At 39.3% G+C, this 26447-nt stretch overlaps 1 protein-coding gene across 7 annotated transcripts in view; it reads left to right on the top strand.

Annotated features, from left to right (window-relative positions):
• MRTFB (myocardin related transcription factor B) overlaps positions 1–26447 on the top strand; it is a 79910-nt gene that overhangs the window by 34692 nt on the left and 18771 nt on the right. For all 7 annotated transcript variants that reach the window (XM_065644552.1, XM_065644553.1, XM_065644554.1 and 4 more), the window contains 8 exons: positions 10436–10501; positions 12849–12904; positions 14203–14278; positions 15352–15513; positions 16084–16268; positions 22818–22958; positions 24405–24652; positions 26226–26379. In XM_065644552.1, coding sequence (XP_065500624.1) covers positions 10495–10501; positions 12849–12904; positions 14203–14278; positions 15352–15513; positions 16084–16268; positions 22818–22958; positions 24405–24652; positions 26226–26379 — 1029 coding nt within the window. In that variant the 5' untranslated portion in view covers positions 10436–10494. The remainder of the gene's footprint in view (positions 1–10435; positions 10502–12848; positions 12905–14202; positions 14279–15351; positions 15514–16083; positions 16269–22817; positions 22959–24404; positions 24653–26225; positions 26380–26447) is intronic.

Here is a 26447-nt window from a genome sequence, read left to right as displayed (position 1 = left end):
GTGCTAACTAAACAGCTTTCTCAGAAATTCCTGTAGCTTTGGCTTCTAATGTTGAGTAAGTGGCCATAACATTTAGAAAATTCAAGTCAAAAGCCTTAAATGAAATCAGGACATCATTGTGCATACAGTTAGTAAAAAAGAGTTGATATCATCAACAATACATATATTGGGAATTAGGAATATATTTAGGCTGCAGATTAGGATTCCAACTGAGGAGTGAGTTTAGAAACTCTTGCCTTATACCCTAAATTGTTTTAATATACAGACCGAGCTCCTGCAAGAGTGTGTGACCATGCAGAACTCTTGAAGACGCGGCATTAAATTGGTGAAACAAATCAGGATGGTGCTGTCTCAGGTGGGACTTAAAAGGAGATTGGATCAGTTTGTTTGTACCATATTTTTCATAGATTAATGTGGGCTTCAAAGTTGCCTGCAGGTTACTGTAAGGAAAAAACAAACTAGCCAGGAAGGAAATCTTCTTTCCACCTTGAAACATAATTTATTTCCTGGACTTCTATCGCTTTTTAATTTTGCTGTTCTGTGAGGAACTGAAGGCTGGTAAGTGCTAGAAACAGGATACAGGATGGAATGAGTGAATTCCTCAGGTGCTTACTGGAAATGGCTTCATGCCGCCTGGTTAATAGGTTACCAGATTTACTCAGGAAGGGTTTCTTCCTCTCTTGCAATCAAATCAATATTGCATGAGAACTGTTTATTTAACAGATTTCCTGCTATTGCTGGCATGTTGAGTATTGGCGATGCGCTGGACCTCTGCTGCTCTCCTGCGGTGACATGTTAGACTTGGATTCTCCTGTTAGTTTGCTGGGTTTGGTTTTGTGTGTGGTTTTTTTGTTGTTGAAAAAAGCTCCAAGTTTGGTAATACAGTCTTTGGAGGTGTTTTTAAGACCCCTTATCAGTGGCAGTCTATCAGGTAAGTTTATTGAGATACAGATAACGAGAAAAATATGTGGGGAAAAAAGTATTATTCCTGTCATCTTAGTTAATAAAGGAAGTACTATAAATTCAATGTACTGATCCTGCGAGGCTGTGTTAAAATTCTGAACTTTATGTATGTACCATAAGCAGTCTTTAATGACAGTGGGATAATTGTATGTTTTACAAGTATATCAGCACTTATTCCGCAAAATTTTCTTCTTCAGTGTAGCACTTAAATGAATAGTCAATAGAAGGTAATCCCTATATTATAATAAACACATGCTTAAATACTTGGACAAACTAAGGCCACAAGGTATTAATTTGATTTTGTATGTGATCTGTATGCAATTAGAGGATACAGCGACTAAGCAAGAGTTCTACGGAGACTCGCTATGGCAGCCGCAAGATTTCTGCGAGGTTTCACAAAAGGCAGGTGGAGCCTGAGCCGGCCCTGCCCTGGTACCGCCAGCCTCCTGCTGCTGGCATCAGGAGCCGTGCCAGCCTGCAGCGGGACCAGGGAACAGGTATTGCCAGAGACCGTTTGCTCCAGCAGCCTTAGTTTCCAGAGCACTGACCCCACAGGCCATGGCCTTGCCAGTGTTGCTGCAACAGAAGCCCTCGGGGCTGGAGGGACCATTGTCTTCTCATCACTAGTCCTGTCTCAGATCATATTAAGTTATGAAACCACATGCTGAGACCATGAGTTTGTTGCTATGCTGGAGGTTTTCTTCTTTAGTTTCAGAAAGTATCCAAGAAAACATGTATGTACTTCAGCCTTTTTAATGCAAAGTCCTTAACACGGCAGCTTTGCTGTCGCCAGAAGCCACCAACTCATGCACTGAGCAAGCACCTGCAGGAATCCGGTGGTGTTGTGGACACCGCGCCGTCGCTGACATCCCAGTCTGCAGTCAGCGTCCCGCTGTAAATCCACGTGTTCGGTGGCGCGGATCACTGTGTGCTCTGGCGAGGTGGCGGGTCCGCCTGGGGACACGTTCGGTTTGCTGGCTGTGCTGTGCCCAGGAGCAGCACAGAGAGCGGAGCCGGTGCCTCCAGAGGCCTCGGCTGGAAATCATCTGTCATCCTTCAATGGAATGTGCCCCAGATTATCACAAAGCAAGGCCAGAGGAGATGTAGGATTTAAACCCAAGTTTCGTGAGTCCCTTGACAGAACACTTCTTGGCTGATAGTAGTATTTGAGGAAATGCAAACGATTTTTTAAAAAATCAGAAGGCTGTACTGAGCAGAGGAATACTTGCAGATTTAGAAAATGTACTTATTAATATACTTAAGGTTTGCGGTGTTAGAGAATACTTGAAATGTAAGCTTTAGTTTATCCAAACTTTCCACCCAGGATGGTAGTGATTTTTCTCATTTTAAAGGTTTAAACAGAATTGTGAAAAGTATAGATTTTGCTTTTTACATATCCATGCGCATATGTGTATATTCATCCCAGCAGATGTTGCGGTAATTTGTTTGGAGGCTTGTGTATGTTCTGGCTTGTTTCTAAGCAACATGTTCCATAGCAATAGGCTACAATACAGATTGTCCTATATCCCAGTCATTAGAAGCCTCTCAACTGATGATAATGTTATGCTTTATATTTTTGTTTTAAATGTTTACAGTTAGCTATCTTTCCCATCTAGCTTTTCGTTTTCTGCTTTCAGTATGATGATGCTACTTGTGGAAACAGTTATGTGTACATAATTACTGGCTTACAGAAAAAGCTTTAAATCACAGGGGTATGATTGAAAAGATTTGGAGGTCGTGCAGAGTTTCCCTCCAGAATTCTGAAGAGATTCTGTGCAATGGCCCTCAGGAGTCTCTGCTCACATGCTTTACATTTATTCAGAACATTTCGAAGCTGAAATGAAAGTAAGACGGAATGATCACTTAAGTATGCATCGGAGGCTGTTTCACTTTTCTTAATTATTTTGGATATAGTCTTAGCAGAAAAATAATGTATACAATAACGGAAAAAAGAACATTAAAAGTATATAAAATAAGGGAGTTTTTTACAAAAACAAGTAAAAATGAGTAAAATATTTCTTTAAATTATGCTCTAGCAAATGTGGAAGTTTTGAAGACTGAACCCAGTATAACATATTCACTCATGTTTAAATGATGTCTGATTTTTTTGATGATGAATTCTTTTTATTTTAAAACTGAGAGTATCTAACATACTGTATCACTATCTTCAGGCTGATGGGAAGTGAGCACCACGATTTTAAATGCATTTTATCTTTAAAATGCTGTATATCTTATTGAGAATCACTTCCAACTAAGTACAGGTAGCTAAATATTTTCATGGCTTTTCCCCCTCCTTCCTTTCTTCTTTCCTTCCTTCCTTCCTTCCTCCTTTGACACGCCATCTAAATGAAAAGAACGCTGCATTGCCAAATTTCTGAGTAGACATGTGCAATGAGTAATGCCAGGTGCAAACTAGCTGCCATATTCCATAACCTTTCTGAAATGTGTGCCCCGCATAGCACCTGCTCTTTCTTTTCCTTAATAAACAAAATATCCCATTTATTAACTGTTTAGTTTTATTCACAGAACAAATGCTATTTGAAAAGATTAACCGTTTTTGTCTCAATAAAGCATTCAATGAGTTATAAACAGAGAACAACACCCCATGTGGAGTTGAGGGAGAAACAATCACAACTCGGGAGAAAGCAAAACGTCTATCTCTGGATGATTAACTCAGTGTAAACTGTGGTGTATAGAATATGCCAGATAGACTTTTGAGTCCAAGCAGATGGTGTTTGGGGTGCCAGGGTAACCACTGGAAGAGGCACAGAGTTCAGTCCTCGATTTCTGCAGCTCTGTAGCGGTTCCTGTGGGGCCGGGCCAGCATTCTGATACAAAGCTGCTGTGTACAGTGCACCTACCCTCTGAAAAAATACTCTCGTCTACTTCACTGCCACCATCCTCTTCATGCGCTGGTGTTTATGTTGTAGTCCTGGGGCCAAATAACTTGTTATAAATTACTTTGGGTCAGGGGTACAACAGGACAGTCCATCTCCCACAGCTTCGTTGCAACTGGAACGTCTGTTGCTAATGTCTGTTGTGTTTCAACCTCAACGTGTTGGAGACCATGGCTGCATAAAACCCGTTTTAAGGCGGCAGAAAGCAATGGGAGCTTTCTGCGTAGCAGCTTCCAGTTTCCAGGCAGGGCCCTGGGTGCAGCGTTTCCATGGCAGCCAGCCCAGCAGCCTGCGCTGGAGGTGACGCCGCGCTTGGAAATTTCCAAGGGAGTGCGCAGGAATGTTGGACATTACATTTTCCCATTTTTACTTGCAGTTTTAAGGGCTTAAATAGCTAATATCCGGTGGATTTTAACTTCACAAGAAATAATGAGATGATTGCATACAAAATGGAAGAAAAATCTTGATTTATTTTTCTTCTGCTGTCATTTGAAAGTGCCGTATGCTGTCTAATGAACCCCTGTAACTGTTAAATGTCTACAGCTATTTGCTCTTTCATAGTACCTTCTATAAAAAGACAAAATTTAAATTTGATTTTTCACTAATAGGATATGTAATTAGCTGTGTTAGATGTGGAATTATTAGTGCTGGAACTGTGCACAGTATGGGTTCTGGTTTTTTTTCAAGGCAAGCAGCAGTGGTGAAAGCTTGTCAGTCAGTGTAGATAGCATTGTTCCTGCAGGACAACTATCGATTTATTTTTGGCCTCTTTACATTCCAGTGCTTGTGATTATATACTACTACTTTTGAGACATCTTTTCCATAGGATACAAATTACAGATCAGCAACAGAAATTACTTGCTCAGCTTTGATAGTAGCTGTTTGTCCCGAGTGATTTAATAACAGGCTTTATTTGCGCTGGTCGTGCCGTTCCCGGAGTGAGCCCTGGCCGAGCGGCTCCACGTGTGTCCCCGTGCGCAGGGTCCTGGTCCTGCCCAGCCGTGTGCCCTTGCTGACCCGCCGGGCTGTGCCGGTGCTCGTGCGTGCAGGATCTGCTGCCCTGGGTTATTTGTCATCTTCGTGCCCCTTTAGGGCATAGCGTGTGTGAACCTGAACAGTACTCACTGTTTGGAAACAGGCCATTAACCTTATAAAATATATTGCTATATAGAAATATGTTTGAAAATGATCAAGTGCTTTGGTTAGCTGATAACCTCTCCTTTTGTACCGTCATCTCCGCTCCCTTGCACACAGAAGCGTCAGTTCCCTGCGGTGCTGGCACTGGAGCTGTAAGAGTGGGAGCACCAGCCCCTGGCACTCAGGTTTTCAGGCGGCGCAAATCTGTAACTCCAGGGCAGTCAGACTTTGTGACAGTCAGATAACCGGCTGTTCTTACTGTGACCAGGAATTTATGCTTTTAGGTTTTGTCACTAAGTATTAAATAAGCGATCTAAGATTTAATGATCATTTTATTGACTGAAGAAAACACATGGAAACTTTGGAATCTCTTCACGTGGTGTTAAAGGTGTTAATCTTAAAATCATACACTGACTTGAAAATAAAAAAGAATACCCTCCATTCCGTTCCCCCTCCGCCAAAACGGGAGTTTGACTGACCTCTGTGCATGGCTTTTATTCAGAAGCAGTTCAAAGACAATTTCTTACAGTTGCAGTGGTGTGAAGGGGAATTCCTACCAGATAACGTGAAGTGCTAAATATCTGTGTCGTCTTTTAGCAACTAGTTTTGCTCAGCGGTGTTAACATAGCCCGTCTTTTGCACGTACATTTTAAATATGAGGAACAGTATTACTGATGTTAATAGTGTATTAACACATCTAAATCTTTGTCAACTCTGGGCCTTTACTTTGGAGATCATCTTCTATGATTTTAGATGTTAGGCAGGTAACTACCTGATTTTAAAAGTGTGAAAGTGAGAGGTAAATTGTCGGGCAACAAGCTGAATGAATTTACCCTGATAAGAACAATCTGTTAAAGACAGTGTTTGAGTAAGTACCATGTTAAGGGGAACTTTGGTTTGTAGTACCTCATGTATTCTGAATTCTCCCTTCCCCAGATTCCACACTGGTTTGTCTGTGAACGGTTCTTTGTAATAAAGGAGGAAAAAACCAAACCAAACCAACCAAACCAAAACCCACCAGCAGCCCCCCCACCTCCTCTAGCGCTAATGCAAATAGTACAGTATAATAACTTTGGCTAATGTCTCAGTGGGTTTTAGATTTTTTTGGAAGCTTTGTGCTCCTATCTCATCCATCTTTATTAGGTTTGCCTCTTTGTGTGTTACTGTTCTAGAAATCTCTTGCTATATGGATATCTATATGTATGATAAGCAGAGTCTGTATTAGATTTAATTACATGAGTTTTAAACCAACCCACATTCTATTCTGCAGAGAGTTTCTCACTGAAATAAATCAGCAATTCTTTGCCAAAAGTGCAAAGCTGTGCTCCATTCTCACCTCGTTCATTCTTTGACGATAGTTTCATCACATTTTCCCTATTGAAAACTTGTGATTTAGTTTCCATGGCTCCCACTTTCCATATCTTTCTGGCTGTTCTCTGAGCTGCTTTTTGTGGGTCCTCATTTCCTTTGGAGCTTTGCACAAACCTCATTCCTATTCTCTTCTTTTTTACCCACTTCAGGTTAATCTCCAGTATAAAGAGCCCAGTCTGTGCGTAACTCATTCCTGCCCAGTTGCAGGGCTCAGTCCATCGCGCTACAGCGACAACAGAGGGGTGGTCACCGACTGCAGGGTGACCTGCTCCGACACACAGCCCTGTAAGCAGTGTCCTCTTTGGCCCCGTAACCGTGCAGCTCCCGGATGGGGGTTACCGTCTTCCTTACCAACATCGCTGCTCTTTACTTCATGTCACTGCGGGGGCTAAAAGTATGTTAGGTCCCTATGTCTTTTATTGAGATGGACATATTGGCTTTTTCCTGATCTGTTTGTTTTGGAAAAGCAAAAGTGGTTTTTTAGCTTTTCAGCTTTTAAAAATAATATATTTAGGGGTTTAATTCACATTTAGTTTCTGTTTAGAAACTCCTCCTCCTCTCCTCCTCTCCTCCTCTCCTCCTCTCCTCCTCTCCTCCTCTCCTCCTCTCCTCCTCTCCTCCTCTCCTCCTCTCCTCCTCTCCTCCTCTCCTCTTTTCTCATGTGTTCAACATCTAAACAGCAACAACAAAAAAATTTGACCAAACTGTTTTTAAACTTTCTTAATTTTGGAATTGTTTATGAAAGCCTTTCTGATTTTTTTTTTTTGCTCCCACAATCTCGCCAATGAAAAACGAAAATGCAATAGTTGCTAAATGCTGAACCGGTGAGATGCGTTTAGACTGTCCAGTCCAACCATCGGACCTAACAGTGAGCGTTGTCTGTCCTGGGGCAGACAAATACAAGTCTGATCCTTTTTGTATGAAAGATGAAAAGCCTTATCTGAGAGTCCTGTCAATATCTGGATTTGGGAGAGCCAGCCCTCTAATTAATAAATAATAAATTTCTGATAAAACTCTGCCCCTTTATGTGTAATTTTAACGGTTAAACTGATTTCTTAAGAAAACACTGTCAAGCTATTTTGCACATCACATTTGAGATTGCAGTGATATTACTTCAGAATTTTTAATAAGTAAAGTCTAATAAGATGAAGAACGAGGATCTGTTATCTGTAGTAGGTTTTATAGGGTAGGTGTATGCACTTCCTACCAAAATAATTTTCCAATTTAGCCAGCTGTACAAATTGGTGAATTAGTGAGGGCTTTCAGATTTTTGCTATCAACTCTGCAAAACAGTGTGATCATTTTACAGTGTGAAGGTCAATTTGAAGTTGTTTTACTTTCCCACTTCTGTTTGCTACCATTTGAAAGCACCATACGAGCAATGCTTGGGTAACCATAGCTGAACCAGCTACACCTACAAAACAGGTTCTCTTATAAAGCTCAGTAAAATAGAAAGTCTGAGCAAAAAGCATATTAGAAATCAGAACTACCATGTACCACAAATGCATTTTTTTCTTAATAGATGACTTGCCTATCATATGTTGGTACATGACTCACATCAGTGATAACATTCTTGCACCTGTTGTAATATTTACTTGTTGATCCACTGCGTTTCAGGTGATGAGATTGAAAAAAATACTAATTTGGATTTACTCACTGTGTCTGATGATGTATATCGGCTCTGCCCTGGACATCACCGATGCTGGAGCAGGGCGTTTTCCTTGAAGCCCCTGAGCCTGAAATAAAGAGGCACATGTTTAGAATTGACTTATGACTGGGTAAAAGATTTGGTAGACACATTTGTAGTGTGGTTAGCCTTCCAAGAAAGCCAAATTTAAGTATGGTGTAAATTTGGGCCAAATACAGCTGTACAGCATGGAGGAGCTTCCTGCCCCAAGCAGGACGTGCTTCTCAACTCTTCCCTGTGGCTTGCTCGGTGTGTAAAAGGAAGCGTGGTTTGAGCCAAGAACAGCACAAAGTCCAGTTTTCATCTCCTCAAGACCAAGAATATTGGGTCTGAAATACAGGAGTCTTGCCATGCGGTTTATAAATTCTCTCACATCTTGTGGATGGGTAAAACTTTCTTAAGGTTTTTAAAGGGATTGCCTGTTTAGTTTTAAGACTAACTCTGAGCTTTCTTGATTTTACACTTGTAAGCAAGAGAATCCAAAACAAGAACACATGAGGTTTTTGCTTTCCTGTGAACACCGCAGCAGTCGGTGACTTTCTCAGTGCTTTGTGCTCATGCAGTAGGAAATTCTGAGAGTAGATATTGTCAGAAGAGGTCTCAGCATACCTGGAGCCACGTGAAATTAAGGAAGACCAAAAATAAATAATTCAAACTATGATAAAATAATTCTTCAGTTAACTTTTTACAGTTATTTAATATTACTTGTAAAACACAATTCATTATTTAAAGCAGGTATTTTCAAGTTTCCAGAGGAATTAATGACTTTCCAACGAGTTACATTTTACTGTTGTTACTTTTGCATCCTCCCATCTCTGTCCTTTGCAGTTCTCGTGTACCAATATTGTGGGGTCTGAACAGAACTGCTGTGCCGCAGCCCTGAAGTGTTTGTATTTCAATTCTCAATGTTTGTGTGACACAAGAAAATAATGTCCTTGTTTTCAGGACTTGCTATTCCTGCTCTACTGCCTTAGTCAGAGGAGTATCCTTCCTGTACTGCAGGACAGGAAATAAGCTGGTTCCTTTTAAATTCTGGAAACAATGAACTTTGTCCTTAGCGTAATTTTTTAGAAATTACATTCATTTTGATGTTTTAGACAATACATCAGTTTGTTTTGCTTCCTTGTGGAATACAATGGGAACAGCATGTCATAATCGTACATCCATAATAAGCTATCAACGCAGAATTTAGGAATGTAAATATTACATCTTCAATGTATTTTGTTTCTTGACCAAGGATCCTGACCATCTCTTGTTCAAAAGATGAAATTTCACATTAGGGTAATGGCTATATGTGTTGAAGAAATAACGAAGCTCTCTGCTAAATTGATACAGAAACAAGGAGAAGGGAACAATAGAAGAAACAAATGACTAGACTACCGTTTGTTTTTTTTTTTTCTTTTTTCTCCTGGGAACATTTCCAAAAAAGCCCTAACCTTTGAAAGGCCGAGCCTTTGTGTCTGTGCCCCCCTGGTTTTGTGCAGTTCCTGGTATACTATTTAATGTGTGTCACATTGGTTATTCCTATAGTAACAATAAGATGAGAACCTTTGTACATTTTATAAAATGTACTGAAACATAAGAAGTTACCTCTGGAAGAGTAAACAGTTTTTCCAAATTTGAGAGGATTGGATTTGTTTGGTCCTTGAAATAATTATAAAACTTAATCAGGAAAACAGCATTTTCTGGCGTTCAGAGACATGATAAGGTCTGTTCCCGATTGTAGCACTTCCTTGGTGCTTTTTAAAACACCAGGTAAAAATCTGGCTTCTCTTCAGCTTCTTGTGTTTCAGCAGGATTTATTTAAATGTACAATAAGCTGTTATGTCCAAAAAAATCCTTAAGGAAAAGTGGTTGACCAAACACATAAAGCTTTTCTTTTAAAATGCTCTGCAAACATAATTTGTTTCAGCATAATACAGTCACGTAACATTGGTCTAAGGCGTAAACAGGCTTTAGAATCAATATATGTTGCAGTTTGTGGTATAAACTCCTTATACCTCACTATGTTTTCTTGATACTATATCTAACAGTAGTGCTATCAGGGGAAAACTAGAGTTCTAGATTTAGATGTATTCTTAATCCTTCTTACGAGGCCCACCTGATGGGAAGAGTGGATGTATGTATGATGTATGTCCCTTTATCAGATGTGACCAAAAAGCAGCACACTCCAATATAACCAGGGGAAGCAATTGCTCCAAACTATGTTAATAGCAGTTGATCCTTAACAATAGGTGTCGTAGAGGTTACTGTCAGGTCTACACACCTGCAGAAAAAATATTTCTAAAGTTGAAATACTTGGTATCTTTTGACTGAGTTTTTGTCCCTTCAGATGGATGGCGTTCTTACATATGAATGAATGATTGTTTTCTTTTGTCAGTGCTTCAGCTGAGGCTACAACAGAGACGGACACGGGAGCAGCTGGTGGACCAGGGCATCATGCCACGTAAGATGTTATTTCTTGTATTACTGTACTGAATGAATTATGAACTGAATGTATAAAATAACAATGATAAGCATTTCTGTGAGAATCATTAAAAATAACTTTATCATTTGAAAAAACTTGCGGCATCCTTTTGGTAATCTAAATGAATCTGAAGTAAATTCATCGTGCTCACCTAATGTTTCAGTTCAAACAGCCATCGTGATGAAAACACAAGGATTTGCAGTCTGATTCTCCTTTTATTATCTCTCTTTAAGTTATGACTAATCTTACTAAAATAAATTGAATTCTGTAAATGAGTGGACATCAGTACCAAAGCCAGCAGCCTTTACAGGGCAGGACGGCAAGGGGTGCCAGACAGAATGGAAGGACACACAAGTTGTCGCTCATGCCCCAACAGACCCGTCCTGTGTGTCGAGTCTCGCGTGCTGGAGCTGTGATGTGACGGGACGTCGGGCAGTGGATTCCACTGGGCATCAGTCACTGGCTCCCGTGACCTCAGGCAGAAGCTTCTGTGCCCAGGCCTTCCCTGCCGAGCGTGGACACCTTCCCAAGAATATGGGAACAGGCTTGGGGGTTTTTGTAGAAAATTGGTTTGGTTTTTGAACACTTTTCCAGTTGCCAGAAGTTCCTGGTCAACTTTCTACATCTGGCAAACTTGGTTTAAGAGTTTTTTTAATTCTCTTCCAAAACAAAGATTATATAGTGGTAAAAATTCAATGAATGCCCTTAGATGCTGTCTTGGGAAGAGCTGAGATGCTGCTGATCGCCGTAGTGTGAAGTGTCTCGCTAAGGCAGCAACGTCACCAAGTACCTCAATACAGCTGGAGCTGTAGTTGTGATTTCAGGCTGTGCGGTGCTGAGCTGCTGACTCTCTGGCCTGGCTCCCTGCCACCTGTCACAGCCACGCAAGAAGTTATCGGTTCTTCAGTAAACCATCTTTAACTCTCTTCTACCACTGGAATTTAACAGCAGACCATACTGCTTTCACAAGCAGTTAATGTTTGTAAATTTGGATATTTGTTACATTTGTATGTCTGAACTCACAGCACTTATTTTGAAAGTAAGTAACTGGCATGCGTTATGCAATTGCACTTAATTGCCAGAGTCCATTTTCCCCTTTATTGATTTCAGTCTGTTAGAGATGATGGTTGTTTCTGCAGCAGCACTTACGATACCTAAAGCAATTTAGGAATCACTGGACGGTCTTCCTGAATACGGATGCTTACTGGCCTAGGATTCAGTCGCGGTTAACACTTTCCTTAGAGATGTTCTGGTGTTCCTCCACTTGGGCTCCCAACGCCTATGCTAATTGTTTAGTATAACGTACTTACTTTGGAGGTCAGGCTGGCCTCAGAATGAGGGGTGCCCAGAAAACATCGAGAATCCCTTAGTGGACAGTGTGGCTGAGACTGGGCTCAAGATATTAGGCCAAATTTGTCAAAAGATTCATCTGTGAGAAGTGATTTTTTTTAAAACAAACAAAAACCTCAGCCATTGCTAATATCAAAATTATGTCAAGTTATTGTAAATAGCCCAGTGTGCGCTGGTGAATTCAAGCTTGAAAGCACAGTATCCTAAAGCCCATCTCTGTGCAGGTTTCCGAGTGTGCAGCAGATATCAGATTGCTTTGCTTCACCTTCCCAGGTCTGTAGTGCCGATTAGCTTCAGGAACAGAATGATCTGCTGCTTTTTGAATGAAACCTGGGAAAGAACTTCTAAACTGTCGGAAGTGTTCAAGATTTTGTTTTGCAGTGGCTTATCTCTGCCAAAAGTGTGTCAAATAAGATGGATCATACCTGCTGCCATTTCACTTCCTTTCAACAATCCAGTTGAGATGAAGCGCTCTGTAATTCATCTTATTATTTCTAGCTTAATAGTGGTTTTTACTCTTTTTAAGTATTTAGAATCTAACTATCATTCTGTTTTCTAATCGGAACATTTGGGGCTTCTACGATTTTTTTAAAAATCAGCACAAATAGTTCTTAATGGACAGTTCAGTTCCCTCTAGTAACAGCAAGTATGAGGTACAGACAGATAGTAAATACTGTGGAATAACTGAAACAGTATTTTGGTATTCTGAACCTTACCTCATAAAATTTCTACTGTGGAACAGTTTTGGTAAAGAGACCCCAGTGTACATAGTGGAAGTTACCTGTTACGTGGTAACATCTGTTAAATATTCTAAGTATTCTGTAGAGGAGTGTTGCTCTAGCATGAGTTAAATGTCAGCATGTCAGATGCAAACACAACTCTGGGATGGTGTTAAACACCCATACAAACCTGCTGATGAGGATGTTTCTTTTGGAAATCAGTTCCTGTCAATTTAGCTCTTACTCTCCCTTCACAGCTTTGAAAAGTCCAGCTGCGTTCCACGAGCAGATAAAGAGCCTGGAGCGAGCCAGGGTAAGCCACTTTGTGTAAACTTGTTATTAACATCTGAAAATGTTGTACCTAATACCAAATTCTCTGAGTACATGAAAAAATTATTACCATGACAGTAATAACATGCACTTTTATCTCGGAAGAATCCATTAAAAGAAAATATTGATGTCAAATTGGAGAGGAACTTTGTTAATCCTTTGCAGATCCAGGGGGGGATAATCCCAGAATGTCAGGGCTTGGAAGGCACCTCGAAAGCTCATCCAGTGCAATCCCCCCGCCGGAGCAGGAACACCCAGATGAGGTTACACAGGAAGGTGTCCGGGCGGGTTGGAATGTCTGCAGAGAAGGAGACTCCACAACCTCCCTGGGCAGCCTGGGCCAGGCTCCGGCATCCTCACTGGGAAGAAGTTTCTTCTCATATTCAAGTGGAACCTCTTGTGTTCCAGCTTGAACCCGATCGTCCAGTCCACACTTCCTCAGTTTAGCTGTGAGGATGCTGTGGGAGACGGTGTCAAATGCTTTACTGAATTCAAGATAGACCACATCCACTGCTTTACCATTATCTATCCACCTCGTTATGTCCTCATAAAAGGCTATGAGGTTGGTCAAGCACGACTTCCCCTTGGTGAAGCCATGTTGACTGTCCCTAATGACCCTCTTATCCTTGATATGTCTTAAGATGGCACCAAGGATAAGGTGTTCCATCACTTTCCCAGGGATGGAGGTGAGGTTGACCGGTCTATAGTTACCCGGGTCCTCCTTCTTGCCCTTTTTGAAGACCGGAGTGACATTTGCTTTCCTCCAGTCCTCAGGCACCTCTCCCATTTCCCATGACTTAGCAAAGATGATGGAGAGTGGTCCAGCAATGACCTCAGCCAGCTCCCTCAGCACCCGCGGGTGCATCCCATCTGGACCCATGGATTTATGGATGTCCAGATTGCTTAATTGCTCCCTAACCCAGTCCTCATCAACTAAGGCAGGCTCCTGTGTAATAGCAGCCACCTCCAGCTGAGAGGATACTCAAGTACTGTGTGCTTGTGCAGCACTTCTGTAGCAAACCTACACTACTGTGATTTTGAGTGTGGTATCAAATCCAGAACATTGCCAACTTTGTTTGGGGAAGATAGAAATTCATTAACACTGCTTAACTGATAGAAAAACAGAACAAACCAAATCCACTACTGCCCATGTTCTAACAGCCATGGCCACCCATCTGAATGCAACTGCAAATATTCATTGATTGAACATCAGTGATTTATCAAGCTACTTGGATTTCTCTTGTAAACAGTAGTTAATACTATTTCCTCATTTCTTTTAAGACTGAAAATTTTTTGAAGCACAAGATTCGAAGCAGGCCGGACCGTTCTGAGCTGGTCAGAATGCACATCCTCGAAGGTACGTACCAGCTGTAAGGTACCTTTTGAGCTGCTGGTAGAGGAACTTCTGTTATGCACTCAGTTTTCTAACTGAATTAGGCTTTGATATGAATTATTTCTAGGTTTATAAGCTCTACTTCTACAGTGGCTGTTGTAATCTGTATTCTAAATCTGTATAATAATAGATACATCTGTGGCAGTTGAAAGTATTCTCCACTGGGTATTTGTTTGCAATTGTATATTGCTTTTATTCTATAATGGTAATTATACTATGGTGTATGTATATCTAGTGTATATATTGCTTCCATTTCTACTCATACCCTAAAATAACCCGACTGTCTTGTACTTTTCCCCCCTGCCCCCCACTATCCTAAACAATCTTTAATAAACCTCAGCTTTACCCTGTCTTGCTATTTTCCTTGTTGCTCAGGTCATTTGAAGCACTGGTGGGTTTAGGAATGGGGCTGTATTACTGTGTTTCACCATAATCTTGCCAAATACAGAAATTGCCAAATAACCATCGTCCAAGTTAATTTAATAGCCATTAGATTTCAAACCATGCATTTGGATACTAAACTCAGACAAGAGTTTCCATATTGATAGATCGCATCCGTATTCACAGACTATCTCCATAGTTTCATTGAAATACACTCAAATTTGTGCCAGAAGCTATTTTTAAAGGTAAACTTCTAAAGATGTTTATCAAGAGAGAATCCAGAAATCAATGGATTAATCAAACCTGTACCATAGCGCACACTAGTAAACCATTAGAGCAGCAAATGCTCTCTTCAGATTATAATTAGCATTTGTTATTCCGTATTCCCTGCTTTATTGCTGGACATTATACAAACATTTACGAAAAGTATTACTGCCGTTAAAAAGAGGTTATATTTATAGGAAAACATGATCATAGGGATGAACAATATCTACTCATATAATCTTATTTTTGCTCATAAACTTGTGAATTTTCAGAATAATACTTGCCTGCCTTTGATAGAAGTAGAACGGTTATTGCAAAGGCAACGCAATGTTGTTTGTCATGAAATTGGGGAAAAGCTGGAACAGAGTATTTAAATCAATATATCTTTGTAGAGACCTTTGCAGAGCCTTCGCTACAAGCCACTCAGCTGAAACTGAAGAGAGCTCGCTTGGCAGATGATCTGAACGAGAAGATTGCTCAGAGGCCTGGCCCCATGGAACTGGTGGAAAAAAATATTCTTCCTGTAGACTCCAGTGTTAAAGAAGCTATTATAGGCAAGTAGAAGTCCCACAGCTTCTGTGATCTAGGTGGCATTGTGGAAAATATTAATTTAACTCTTGAGGGTAAAGCACACCAGAAAAAAACATGCTCGAAGTTTATTACTACTTACTCTTTCAGCATCTGAGTCCTAAACTGTCATCATTTAATTAAAGTTATCCTATTTTAATCAAAACTAAGTTACAATTGTATAGTTGGGGTATAATACTGTCTTTGAAAATACTTGTTTCTTAAGAAAAATTATTACAAAATAATCAAAAGTATGTGGCCATTATTCAATCTGTCATAGGTATCTGTGTGCACACCACATGTGTTGTACGTACCTTTTAATCTTCTTATTAATAAAACAACTTCTGATATGCACTTAGTTTTATTGATTGCTTGAGTATGATTTCATATGGCTGTCATTATATTAGAAACACAGTAAATACTTACGTACCATATGTTTAGACTGTGCCAAAAACGAATCATCTTCCAGCAATTAGCTAATTCTGCCATCCATGTCTAAACTTAATTAGTGTAACTAAAAAAACCCTGTTTTGCTTGTTTCTTTGTAAACATTCTAGCAGTTGGACAAGAGAATTATCCTCAAGCTTTGGATGATTATTCATTTGATGAAGACAGCAGCGATGCTTTGTCCCCAGAGCAGCCAGGCAGCCAAGAGTCGCAGGGCTCAGCAGCCTCCCCCGGTGAGCCCAAACCAAGCGACTCGCCCTCCCCGGTGACACCAAATGCCGCCACAGCAACACAGGTACAGTTCGCAAATGCTGAACCTAAATCTGCGTCGGATGCTTTTTGGTCTGGCGCTATGGAGATGGGACGTAGTTTCACGCAGAACGAACACATTTGCTGTTGCAGAGGAGGGCCTGGGACTCCGTTTTCTGTTTGGGGGTCTGTGAACTACAGCCCTGGCTTAGCTGTCGGCAGTGATGAAATTCCCATAGACTGTTGTAAAGCCGTAAATTCCCTGAAATTCATTATGGCCTGTAGCAGATCTACAGCTTTCCCAGAAGTTGTTTAAAAGGTCACATCCATGGTTTACTCCAGCTGTTATTGATTACTTAATGTCTGTCTTCCTTCTGGGCAAGGTCTTGAACTCATTTAGAATTAAAATTAACTGAAACAACAACCGTTGACGTCAGTTCTATTATCTCCAGAAAAGTCCATAAAAATAAGTTTTCTCACATAATTTAAATGCCCCCTCCAATAGTTTTAAAATACAGCCTAAGAAATTTAGTATATAAGAAATAAAAATAACCTTTATGTGGATTTTTCTATGAGGGTTTTAGTATTTTCTCAAGTCACTTAGAAAGAAAATAAGGTAACTAAGTCTGCCATGGCTGATAAAAAATATTGTCTTTAGTAGAGCTTAAAGAACAGTGGATTTGCATAAAAACACGTGACTCTTTTCACAAGAGTTGCAAAACTGAATTTTGAATGAGAACCCTTCTAACAACAATTTCATTTTGTGATTTGAAACGGACAGTAACACTGCCTGCCTTTTAAAACACATCATAGAAACGCCGATGTAACACAATTTGCCAAAAGATTAATGCAACAACCATCATGTGCTACAAATGAATTTCTTTTATCTTCTATTAGCTACTGAAAACACAGAATTATATGCGTGGTCACACCGTTATCTGGATGTTTTCTAGAGTATTGTGTACAGTGCTTGCTTCACGGGTCTTTATCTTCACCTGTGTACAAGCACAGAAATTTCGATAATGTTGTTGGTTTTGTTTAATTAGCTGAAGTGTTTTGTATTAATTTGAACAGTATTCCTAAAGCAGAAAGTGTGAATTTGATGGAAACTCAAAAGCTTTAGACTTTAATTTGTTTAATTTCATGCAAGTCTGTACCTGGTAAAAACAAGTTGTTTTAGCCTGTGTAACTCAAACACTGAAATACTTTATTTTGAAAGAATTTAGGAGGGTATCAAAAATTGACCAATATGTGAATGGTACTACTATAAATGTGTAACGTTCTTCAGGTTAATGTTGATCAACTGTAATCTATAACAGATGTTTTACAGGAGGATTTTCTAAGAGTGTTCCTTCATAATTTTCTCCACTAGACAAATGGGAAAAAGATGCATAACTTTGTAGCTCAAATTATTTTCATGCTTGTCTTTTTATTAAGCATTCTTTTGGAAAATGCATTTATTTATGTATTTAAACTCTCAAGAGGATTTGTAGCAAAGCCTAGGGCTCTACATAGGGAACTCTGCTGAAATTTATAAATTAAGACACAAAGAAATGATAAGACAACCTAATATTTAGTTCTTACTATATAAAGTAATGCAAAATTAAACAGTTAAATATGAGATAAGTATTGTTCATGCTCCAAAGATGTTGTTGTCTTAATGACCATGGATGTTTGACAGCTGAGTAGTTCAGGATCTGGAATTACTCTCCTCAGTTTTCTTATTACTGGAGTAGCCAGAAAAAGTATTGCAAAGTTCATATTAAAAACCAATGCCGGATCCAAAGTATGGCACTTCTGGCTTATTTCATTGTTCTCTAACGTATGAATTAAGATATGAACTGCATTTCACATCGACAGAATGTAAGTGGTGTTCAATAATTTGAAAACAAACCACATGAAATTAGATTCTTAAGTAAAGAGTTAGGTTCCTAATGGGGAGTTAAATAAAAATACTCAAAGCAATACATGCCAAAAACTTTTAAAGTAGGAAGCATAAGACAGATATGTGATTGCAGCAGTAAAATAACAGAGTGCTTGAACTTGATTGAAAAAGCACTTCAGGTAGAACTTCAATCCTTTGCTTATGGATTTCATAACATATTACAGCTGCTTCTGTGCACAGATATAAAATGTGAAGTTGCTTTTCTGCAGAATAAAACAGATGCTTACCTTGTTCCTTTTGAAATAAAGAAGAACAGCACCTCATGTCTCTACAGGAGATGTGTCTGGGAAATTGCTCTTTCATTCGTTTAATTTCCTCTGACAAATTTTACATTTTGTTACAACATAAAATACAAAGAATGTTTGAAAACAGTGAAGTGCAGCCAGAGTTCTTTTCAAGGCTTCCTCCTCCACACATTTCCAGGCCTCCGAGGATGTAACATAACTTGGAGACCCTTCAGCTCTTGTTGACTGATGACCTAAAACTTGCTTTAAGCTGTGTATTTGCATCTGGTAAGGAATAAGCATTTTAACTAAACCACTCTAAATAGACCAATTGTAGTGTTCACAATTCTGAAGACGTATCTTCAAAACAGCTGAAGTATTTTACTTGATGAGACAGAATATAATGACCGTTCTCTTCATATATCCAGTGTAGCTTGTTGACCTGCTAGATGCTTGTCTGCAGCTAGAAGAAAAGGTCCAGAAATCATATTATTTGTAACCGGAAATAGAACATCTGTTCCAAGGAAATAACCTGATTACTTCATAAAGTAATGGAAAGATTAAGAGGCTGACACCTATTAATTTAATTTTTTGAATTAAAAAAATTATCAAATAAATTATATGCATGGTTCATTGCCATACTTAACACCTGCAGGTAAAATTGGGAAGACGGTAAAAAGCTTTGTATTTCATGTAGCCATTATAATCCTTTGTAGATTAGGGTAACAAGTAAGGGAAAAGTAATGCATTATGAATTAAGGAGGTGGAGGAGTTTTGGTTTTGTTCTGGTTTTGGTGTGTTGTTTTGTGGTGTGTGTTTGTTTTGAAAGTGCTGGCTTTTCTCTTTGAAAGAGTTTTGTTGCGCTGTCATTATGGAATTGTTTTCATAAACTATAAAGGGTCGCTGAGTAGTATGTTTGAAATCAAGTCATTCGTTTGGTTCAAGAAGGATCAGAATGATGAATGGTAAAAGATTAAGTAATGAATAAGCTGTAGTATCAAACATTTTAAAATGCTTTTTAGATGCGACTTCAGGAAAAGAAAATGTAGGAATCAATGAATATCAAGAGATCATTAGAATTCTCCTGTGCTTTATGCTAACACTGTATATGACTAATACTGCATACGACACTTGGATTCAAAGACAAACTGCTTTTTTAAATGTTACTGCTGTAACTAGAATAAGCCTTTTACATTTGATAGCAACAGGAGCGCAATATGTTGGAATACAGCATCCAGAACCCTTTTTTAAAGGCTAAGTCCCTCTATAGTCCCCTGCCAATTCTTATGCAAGTCCAGCGAAGAACAGATACTGTGTAGATATCGGATGCTTTCCAGAGCAAATGCTTTGAAAGCTGGATTTAAAAATAGAGGCATTTATATCTCTAGCCTGCCACCATGAACTGACACAAGCCGAGGCAGGCATGTGCGCAGCGTGCGGGTGAGGCCTGCCGTACCAAACGGTGCGGGCTCCGGAGCTTTTCTGCTGGAGGGCTGCACGACACAAGGATGCGAACGCTGTACAGGTTCGGTGGATACAGCAAGCTGGCTAGAGCTGCCTCTTGGCAGCTGGCTGTTGGAGACGCAGCAAAACGTATAAAAGAAACACAGAGATAGAAGGGAAAAAAACTATAATTTAATTGCAAGCAAAAGTCAGCTTAGTGCATGCAGATTGGCAGCTTGATAGATGCCATCCCAGAAATAGAAAAGAAGCGGGACATAAAGTTGCAAAATGTGTACAAAGTGTTTTTATAGCATGCTGATTTAAGCCCTTTCTAATGCAATCTCATGGAAGAATAGTAAAGCACAGGAAGAAATTAATTAGAGAGAAGTACCCATCTGACTTAATTGGAATGCAAGGTTTTAGAATGTATTCTGAGGCAAAATAATATTTACCGATAGGAATATAAGGGAAATGGATGGACTTTTATAAGAGGAATATTGTACTAGGTGATCTAATTGCTTTCTTAAACAATGGAAATGAAACTGATCTCATCTGTCTGGATTTAATACTGTATGATATTAAATGCTGGCAAAACCGGAGAAGATGGAGATTAGCAGAGATAAGGCAGAAGGAGGAAAGCATTGGGTTGAAAGGAAGTTGGCAGGAGTTGATCTGGGGACGTTCTGGTTTCATGTTACCATTAACAACCTTGACATAAGAATGGGTCACGTACCAGAAGCTGGAAGGCACAGTCAGCACAGAGTTGGATTGTTGGTACGCAGAAAGAACTGGTTGATTTGGCTTGTAGGAGAGAGATGGAATTCCTATAGAATGGAATAGTTCTTAAGAAAAAATACACAAGACGTTTCCTTCGCATGAAGAAGAGCTGTGGCAAGCTGGGGGCTCTGCCCCCGGTGCAGACTGAGGGAGGCAGCACTGGGGGACGGAGCGAGCTGCCCCGTGTGGCAAGGACACGATTCCAGCAGATGTGGTGACAGCGCTGCCAGGAGTCAGTGAGACCCCACGTGGAATATCCTACACATTTCCAGTCACTTATATCCAAGAGACACTAATGAAAATTGTAACACTAATAGGAAAGGATGAGCAGAGAGTGAAAAATCTCTTTTATGAGAAAAGAATAAAAATTCGTCTGTGTAGCTAGAAAAACAAGGGCTGAGATCTGTTTATGTACAGTGTCTATATCCCATCACAGGGATATTGACTATAGAAGGAAATAGGTTTTAAATCAGAAAACAATTTCAGAACAGAAAAAATGGATATGACAAAGTTAAGCTTGGCAAAGTTTGCTTATTATGTAGGAAAACTTTTGGCAATCTTCTGGTAGGTGTAGTGGTGCCAGGAAAAGAATCATAATAAAGTAGTCTTAAGTCAATATGGAACTGAGTAAGTTTACAGAAGAAATTACACACATGATGTTTGTAAGAGCAAGGGAACAAACGCAGTGAAGCTCAGGCTACTGGACTGTACCTACACAGTAATATAGTCGTGCTGGCGGTCAAATACAGAAGAAATGCACCTCCTGGCACAGGCAGAGCTGTGGTTGCCATGAAAATACCATAGGAAGTTGTCTGTTCAGCACAGGCTGCTCTGCTGCCGCGGGATCCTCTGAAACAAAGTTTGTTTTCCTATCTTGCCGTTTGACCTTCATGAAAGAGAGAGGGTTTGCTGCCAGCCCTAGTTTGGGTGGTAAGGTTCTTCTTGTGTTCACAAGATTCTGCCTTCACAGACAGAAAATAGTGAAGGCCTCAATTCTGCAGTAATAAAGCAGGTTTTCTGTGCATTCGGTAGCCGCTTTAATGTACCCCTAGTGTGTCTAGGGTCAAATTTTAATGCTGCTTCAAGCTGAGTAATAACAAATGGTGGTATCTCTGCTAACAGTTGCTAACAACGCACTCCATTCTTCCTTTAATTATTTTTAACCCTTATCTCTCCTTTTTTATAATTAATAAAGTTTTCTTTGAACTATTTTTCTGTACTTAGTTGCATATGACAGTATTAGTTATATTCTTAAAAGCTATAATTCTTTGCTTCTAGAAGCCTTCATATATGAAACATGGTAATGCTAACAAGAAAAAAATATTAGACATAACCTCTTCCTGTAATTCTGACTGACTGCCATGAAGAGAAGATTTCTTTTTTATTTTTACGCCAGGAGCAAAAGTACTTTAATGACAGCTGTCAGTTCTAGAAGAATTTTGCAATTATAAAGTTAAGAACTAGCATCAATTAGTTAATCTGATTCTGGGCTACCAGCCAGAGATAAATACGTGTTAGGAACATTTTAAGTAAAATGTTCCTGACTTGAATGGGCGAGGTTAGTTCTGAAGGCACTGCCAGCTCTTTTTCATGATTTTATAAGAAGGAAAGAAAGAAAATGCCTTCATGATACTTCTTTATTTGTTTTCATGTGTGTTAAAAGGAGAAAAGAATTCTGCAAATTAAAACAACAGTGTAAAGGTTATAAAAACAAAGCCCTTTCTTGAGGGCTTTTTTTGTATGTTGTTCTAAATCCTTTTTGGTTATCAGCCTTTTTACCCACAGAAAAAAACAATAATAATAATAAGAAAGAAAAATGTTAATGTCAGAAAAATATTTATGATACACTACAAAATTGGTATTAAAATCAATTACTGTTTTCCTTTAGTGAAACTAAAAGTAAATCCTGTATTAGTAAAAACAGATTTTGGATGCATTTACTTGCCGTAGTTATAATACAAACGAAGAAGTCAAGGTAAGAAACAAGTTTATCTTATTTAGTATATTTGAAGCGTGCCAATATATACCTTTATAGAATATTTGTAGACACAAATACAAGAAAGGCCAGTTTTCGCTATTCCTCCCAAAAATATTTTGTGAATTTGACGTGATAGTAAATTGTCTTAACTTTTTCACATTTTTTCAATTACTCAGATGGTGGATGTTTTTAATGTTTCTCTTTCTCCTTATATTTTTTTAATACTAGTATCCACCTTTAACCTCTCCAGTTCCTGAATTTCTCAAAACTCCCTCTACAATTGAACAGCACGTTACACGTTCTACTGCCACAACCACGCTGACCACAAGTACTGCGTCTGCAGCAAAGCCTGGGCCAACGTTAGTAAAGGTCAGTGTCTGCAATAATGGCACCTGAGGACTGCGTTCTTAATCCATGTCCTGTCCAGCACTACAGTTAATGAAAAAATACCTGAGTAATGTTACGGTGCCTATAACTAACAACTGTTACTAGTGTCCAGGAGAACATACTGGGTTGTTGACTGAAAGCTTTTGTCTGCTGAGATCAGCCACTGGCACTTGGAGGGACTGGCTCATTATTTCAAGAGGTCCTTACAGTACAGCTGACACAATTTCTCATTGCACATTACATTGCTATGGAAGCTTTTAAGAAATAGGGATGAGATTTTTGCAGTATTGAGTTTCTACTTCCTATTGGTGAAATTAATTAATCTCGTTTTTACGGTGGATAATTTAATAGGAACAGAGGCAACTGCATTCATAGTCTACCTATAACCAAACTGGTGAACAGCATCACTCCTTTTCCGTGACTTATTTTCTTAGTCCATTTATTGTATAAGCAGAACACACAGTGTGAGAGAAGCTACTGTATCCTTGTATTTGAACATACTCAATTCTCTTTTCTGCGCTGACATAGCCAGCAGCATGGAAAGCTTTTTCAAATACAGTTGTGTTAGATGATGTCTATAATATTTCATTTCAGCAACTTTGCCAAAGGTTTTCAGATCCGTATGTAGACTTCTGCCTAACTACATTAAATTAACTCTCAGTTACATTCGCAAGGATGACCGTTAATAGTCGATTTCTAGTATCAGTTTGGCTATATGCAGTGAAATCACTGGACTTGTACCAGCTTACTTAATGCAGGACCTTAATGACAAATTCAGACATCCCCAAAACAGGTTATCTGTGTAATAAATGTGCATGGATCAACACAGGATTTCTGCTTTGCTACACTCTGTGTGACTAGGTAACTACCTGCCCTTCAACTTTTCACTCAAAATATTTCAAAGATCTTTAAAGGAAGAGAGTTGTACCACATGTGTAGGTGTTGCTACTAGGGATACTGTGGAAAGTTTCATGAGAGTAATCCTTTAATTCATAGGACTGCCTGTCCGTGCTTTTAATCTAGCTCTGTAAGTACTTCTGACTTGGAAGTGTTTACAGGTGGAGTTGAAGACACCAGCTTTTGCTTGCATGAAGTGCTAAGTGGCTTTGAACTTGCCCGTTTAAGAAAAATCCTTCTTTGCAATGACAGGTCATGACTAGCAGAATCCCTTAGCTTCATTTGTGCCATCCATTAAAAAAACATTCACAAACTGATTTGATGACCCCATCTTGTGCACAGTATAAGCCATCTGGAGTATGTTGACTTTTTGAGGATGGTAAGCAATGCTGTTGGGCAGGTTTGCAGGGATAATTGTATTCAGCAACTCCTTGCAGCAGATGCGCTCCTGTATGCTATGTCTTTGTATCTTGCGTAACTGCTTGTGAATGAGCTCTTACCGTTGTTTCAATCTTTACCATCCGTAAGCAGCAAAGCCACCCGAAGAATCCCAACGATAAGCATCGAAGCAAGAAATGTAAAGAACCTAAGCCAAGGGTGAAAAAATTGAAGTACCATCAATATATTCCACCTGATCAGAAAGGTGAGAAAAATGAGCCACAGATGGACTCCAACTATGCTCGTCTGCTACAACAGCAGCAACTGTTTTTGCAGCTGCAGATCCTGAGCCAACAGCAACAACACTACAACTACCAGACAATTCTACCTGCACCGCTGAAGTATGTGAAGCATTGTTTGTGTCCTTTAAAGAAAAGATATATACATCAGTTGTAGACTTAGTGCTTTAGAAGTAAACATGTTTCGCAAATACTAGGAAACAGTTGGGATCCAAGAAAACTTAAATGGCAATGTGCATCACTGGGGGTATTACGTGCCTCATTTAACAAGGCGATGAGGTGGTTCTCTTGTTAAAATACTCCTGAACTGTGATGAAGCTTTCAGTGGTCCTAGTTACTTTTGTGTGACATGGAAACAGAATATCTTCCCTGTCAGATGCATTTTTTTCTGACCAGATGCATATTCGAAATTCTAAAGCATTTGTGCAAAAGCAAGAAAGTTTTGACACCATTTTCACTCAAATATGACATAGGCAGAACAGAAGAGAGCTTACAGCTGATGGCTTTTGCGAAGACACGTAATATTCTTGTGGTTTTGTCTTTTTACATGAGTTTCACAGACCACACTTTTGCAGTTTACAAATAAGAAGAAAGAGTCATTTTAAATTAGGTTAAATGTGTATATTGTTGATAGCCTCATGTCTAATGCTTACAGGAGTTCCTCATCAGTGTTGATCTTTAGCACTTGTAACAGTGAGAAGTACACTTTCTGATTTATTGGTAGAAGCGGTCAAAAATAAATCTTTAAAGAGTTGCCAACACCTTATAGCAGAATGAGAAGCAGACTATCTGCAGAGTTTCATTCTCACCATCTAAGACCAATTGTTTCCTGAAAATGCTTATAGTGTAACATGGCACAGTCATACAAACCTCAATTCAAATCACTTGCAACTGTTTTTTTTTTTTAAATGAGTGTTCACTGAGTTATTTTTCCTCAGCAAGTGAAGCTAGAAAAGTTAAAGATACCATCTGTGGTTATATTTATAATTACCATGTATCCTAACATTTGGACTAGAGATGTTTCTGCCTGCTTACCCACGCTTCTTATGTTCCATTTACTGACATTTCAGAAACATTTCTTCGTAAATCAGTTGAACAAAATAAAAAAGCTGACTTATGGTACCTAGTGTAAATGATGGCATTTTTAATGTTTTTACAATTATTTTCAGATCCTTGTGTGAGATTCTTCTTTTAAGTACAGCTGATAAAAATGTGTCATCTTTCCAGTAAACTGCCTTCACATCAGTCCTTATTATATATGAACGTTGGACATGTGTGTAGGGTTAGTACATAGAGTTCAGTATTGTGGGACTTTTTTATTGATGTCAAACGAAAACGTAACTAGTTGCCCTAGCTGATGATTCATTTATGTGAACTGGTTCTGTGGTCCATAGCATCCTTCGGGGATACCATGACAGTAATTAAAACTATGAAACATAAATTAGTACGCTTAACTGAAAGGAACACAAAATATCAATATACTACTCTCTGCTTTCTTCTATGTGTTGTTTTACTAAAAATATTTAGCGGTAATTTCTTATGTAAATATGTATTTTAAAAAAAAAAAAATTGCATCAGTTTGATAGACACTAGCTTCAGAATCACAGCTTCGTGACCGAAAACATAATGCATTTAGCATTGACATGATTGTCCCCCTTTTTCTTCTCACTTGAAGGCCACTGAATGACAAACAGAGTAACAACGGGAATACGCCACTGAACGCTCTGAACAACAGTTCACCGGCATCAGCGGCCAGCTCACCACGGCAGAACAGTAACGTTCCCAGCCGGAAACCAGGGCCTCTGCCTTCAAGCTTGGATGACTTGAAGGTAAAAAATAAGAGGGATTTGTCCATTCCTGTGCGTCACCATAGGTAACCTGCAAACTGCTGCCAGAG

Source organism: Caloenas nicobarica, chromosome 14 (assembly GCF_036013445.1).
Source record: "Caloenas nicobarica isolate bCalNic1 chromosome 14, bCalNic1.hap1, whole genome shotgun sequence".
Lineage (NCBI taxonomy): Eukaryota > Metazoa > Chordata > Aves > Columbiformes > Columbidae > Caloenas > Caloenas nicobarica.
Note: the sequence above shows the minus strand (reverse complement) of the source record. Positions and strands in the feature narration are given on the sequence as shown.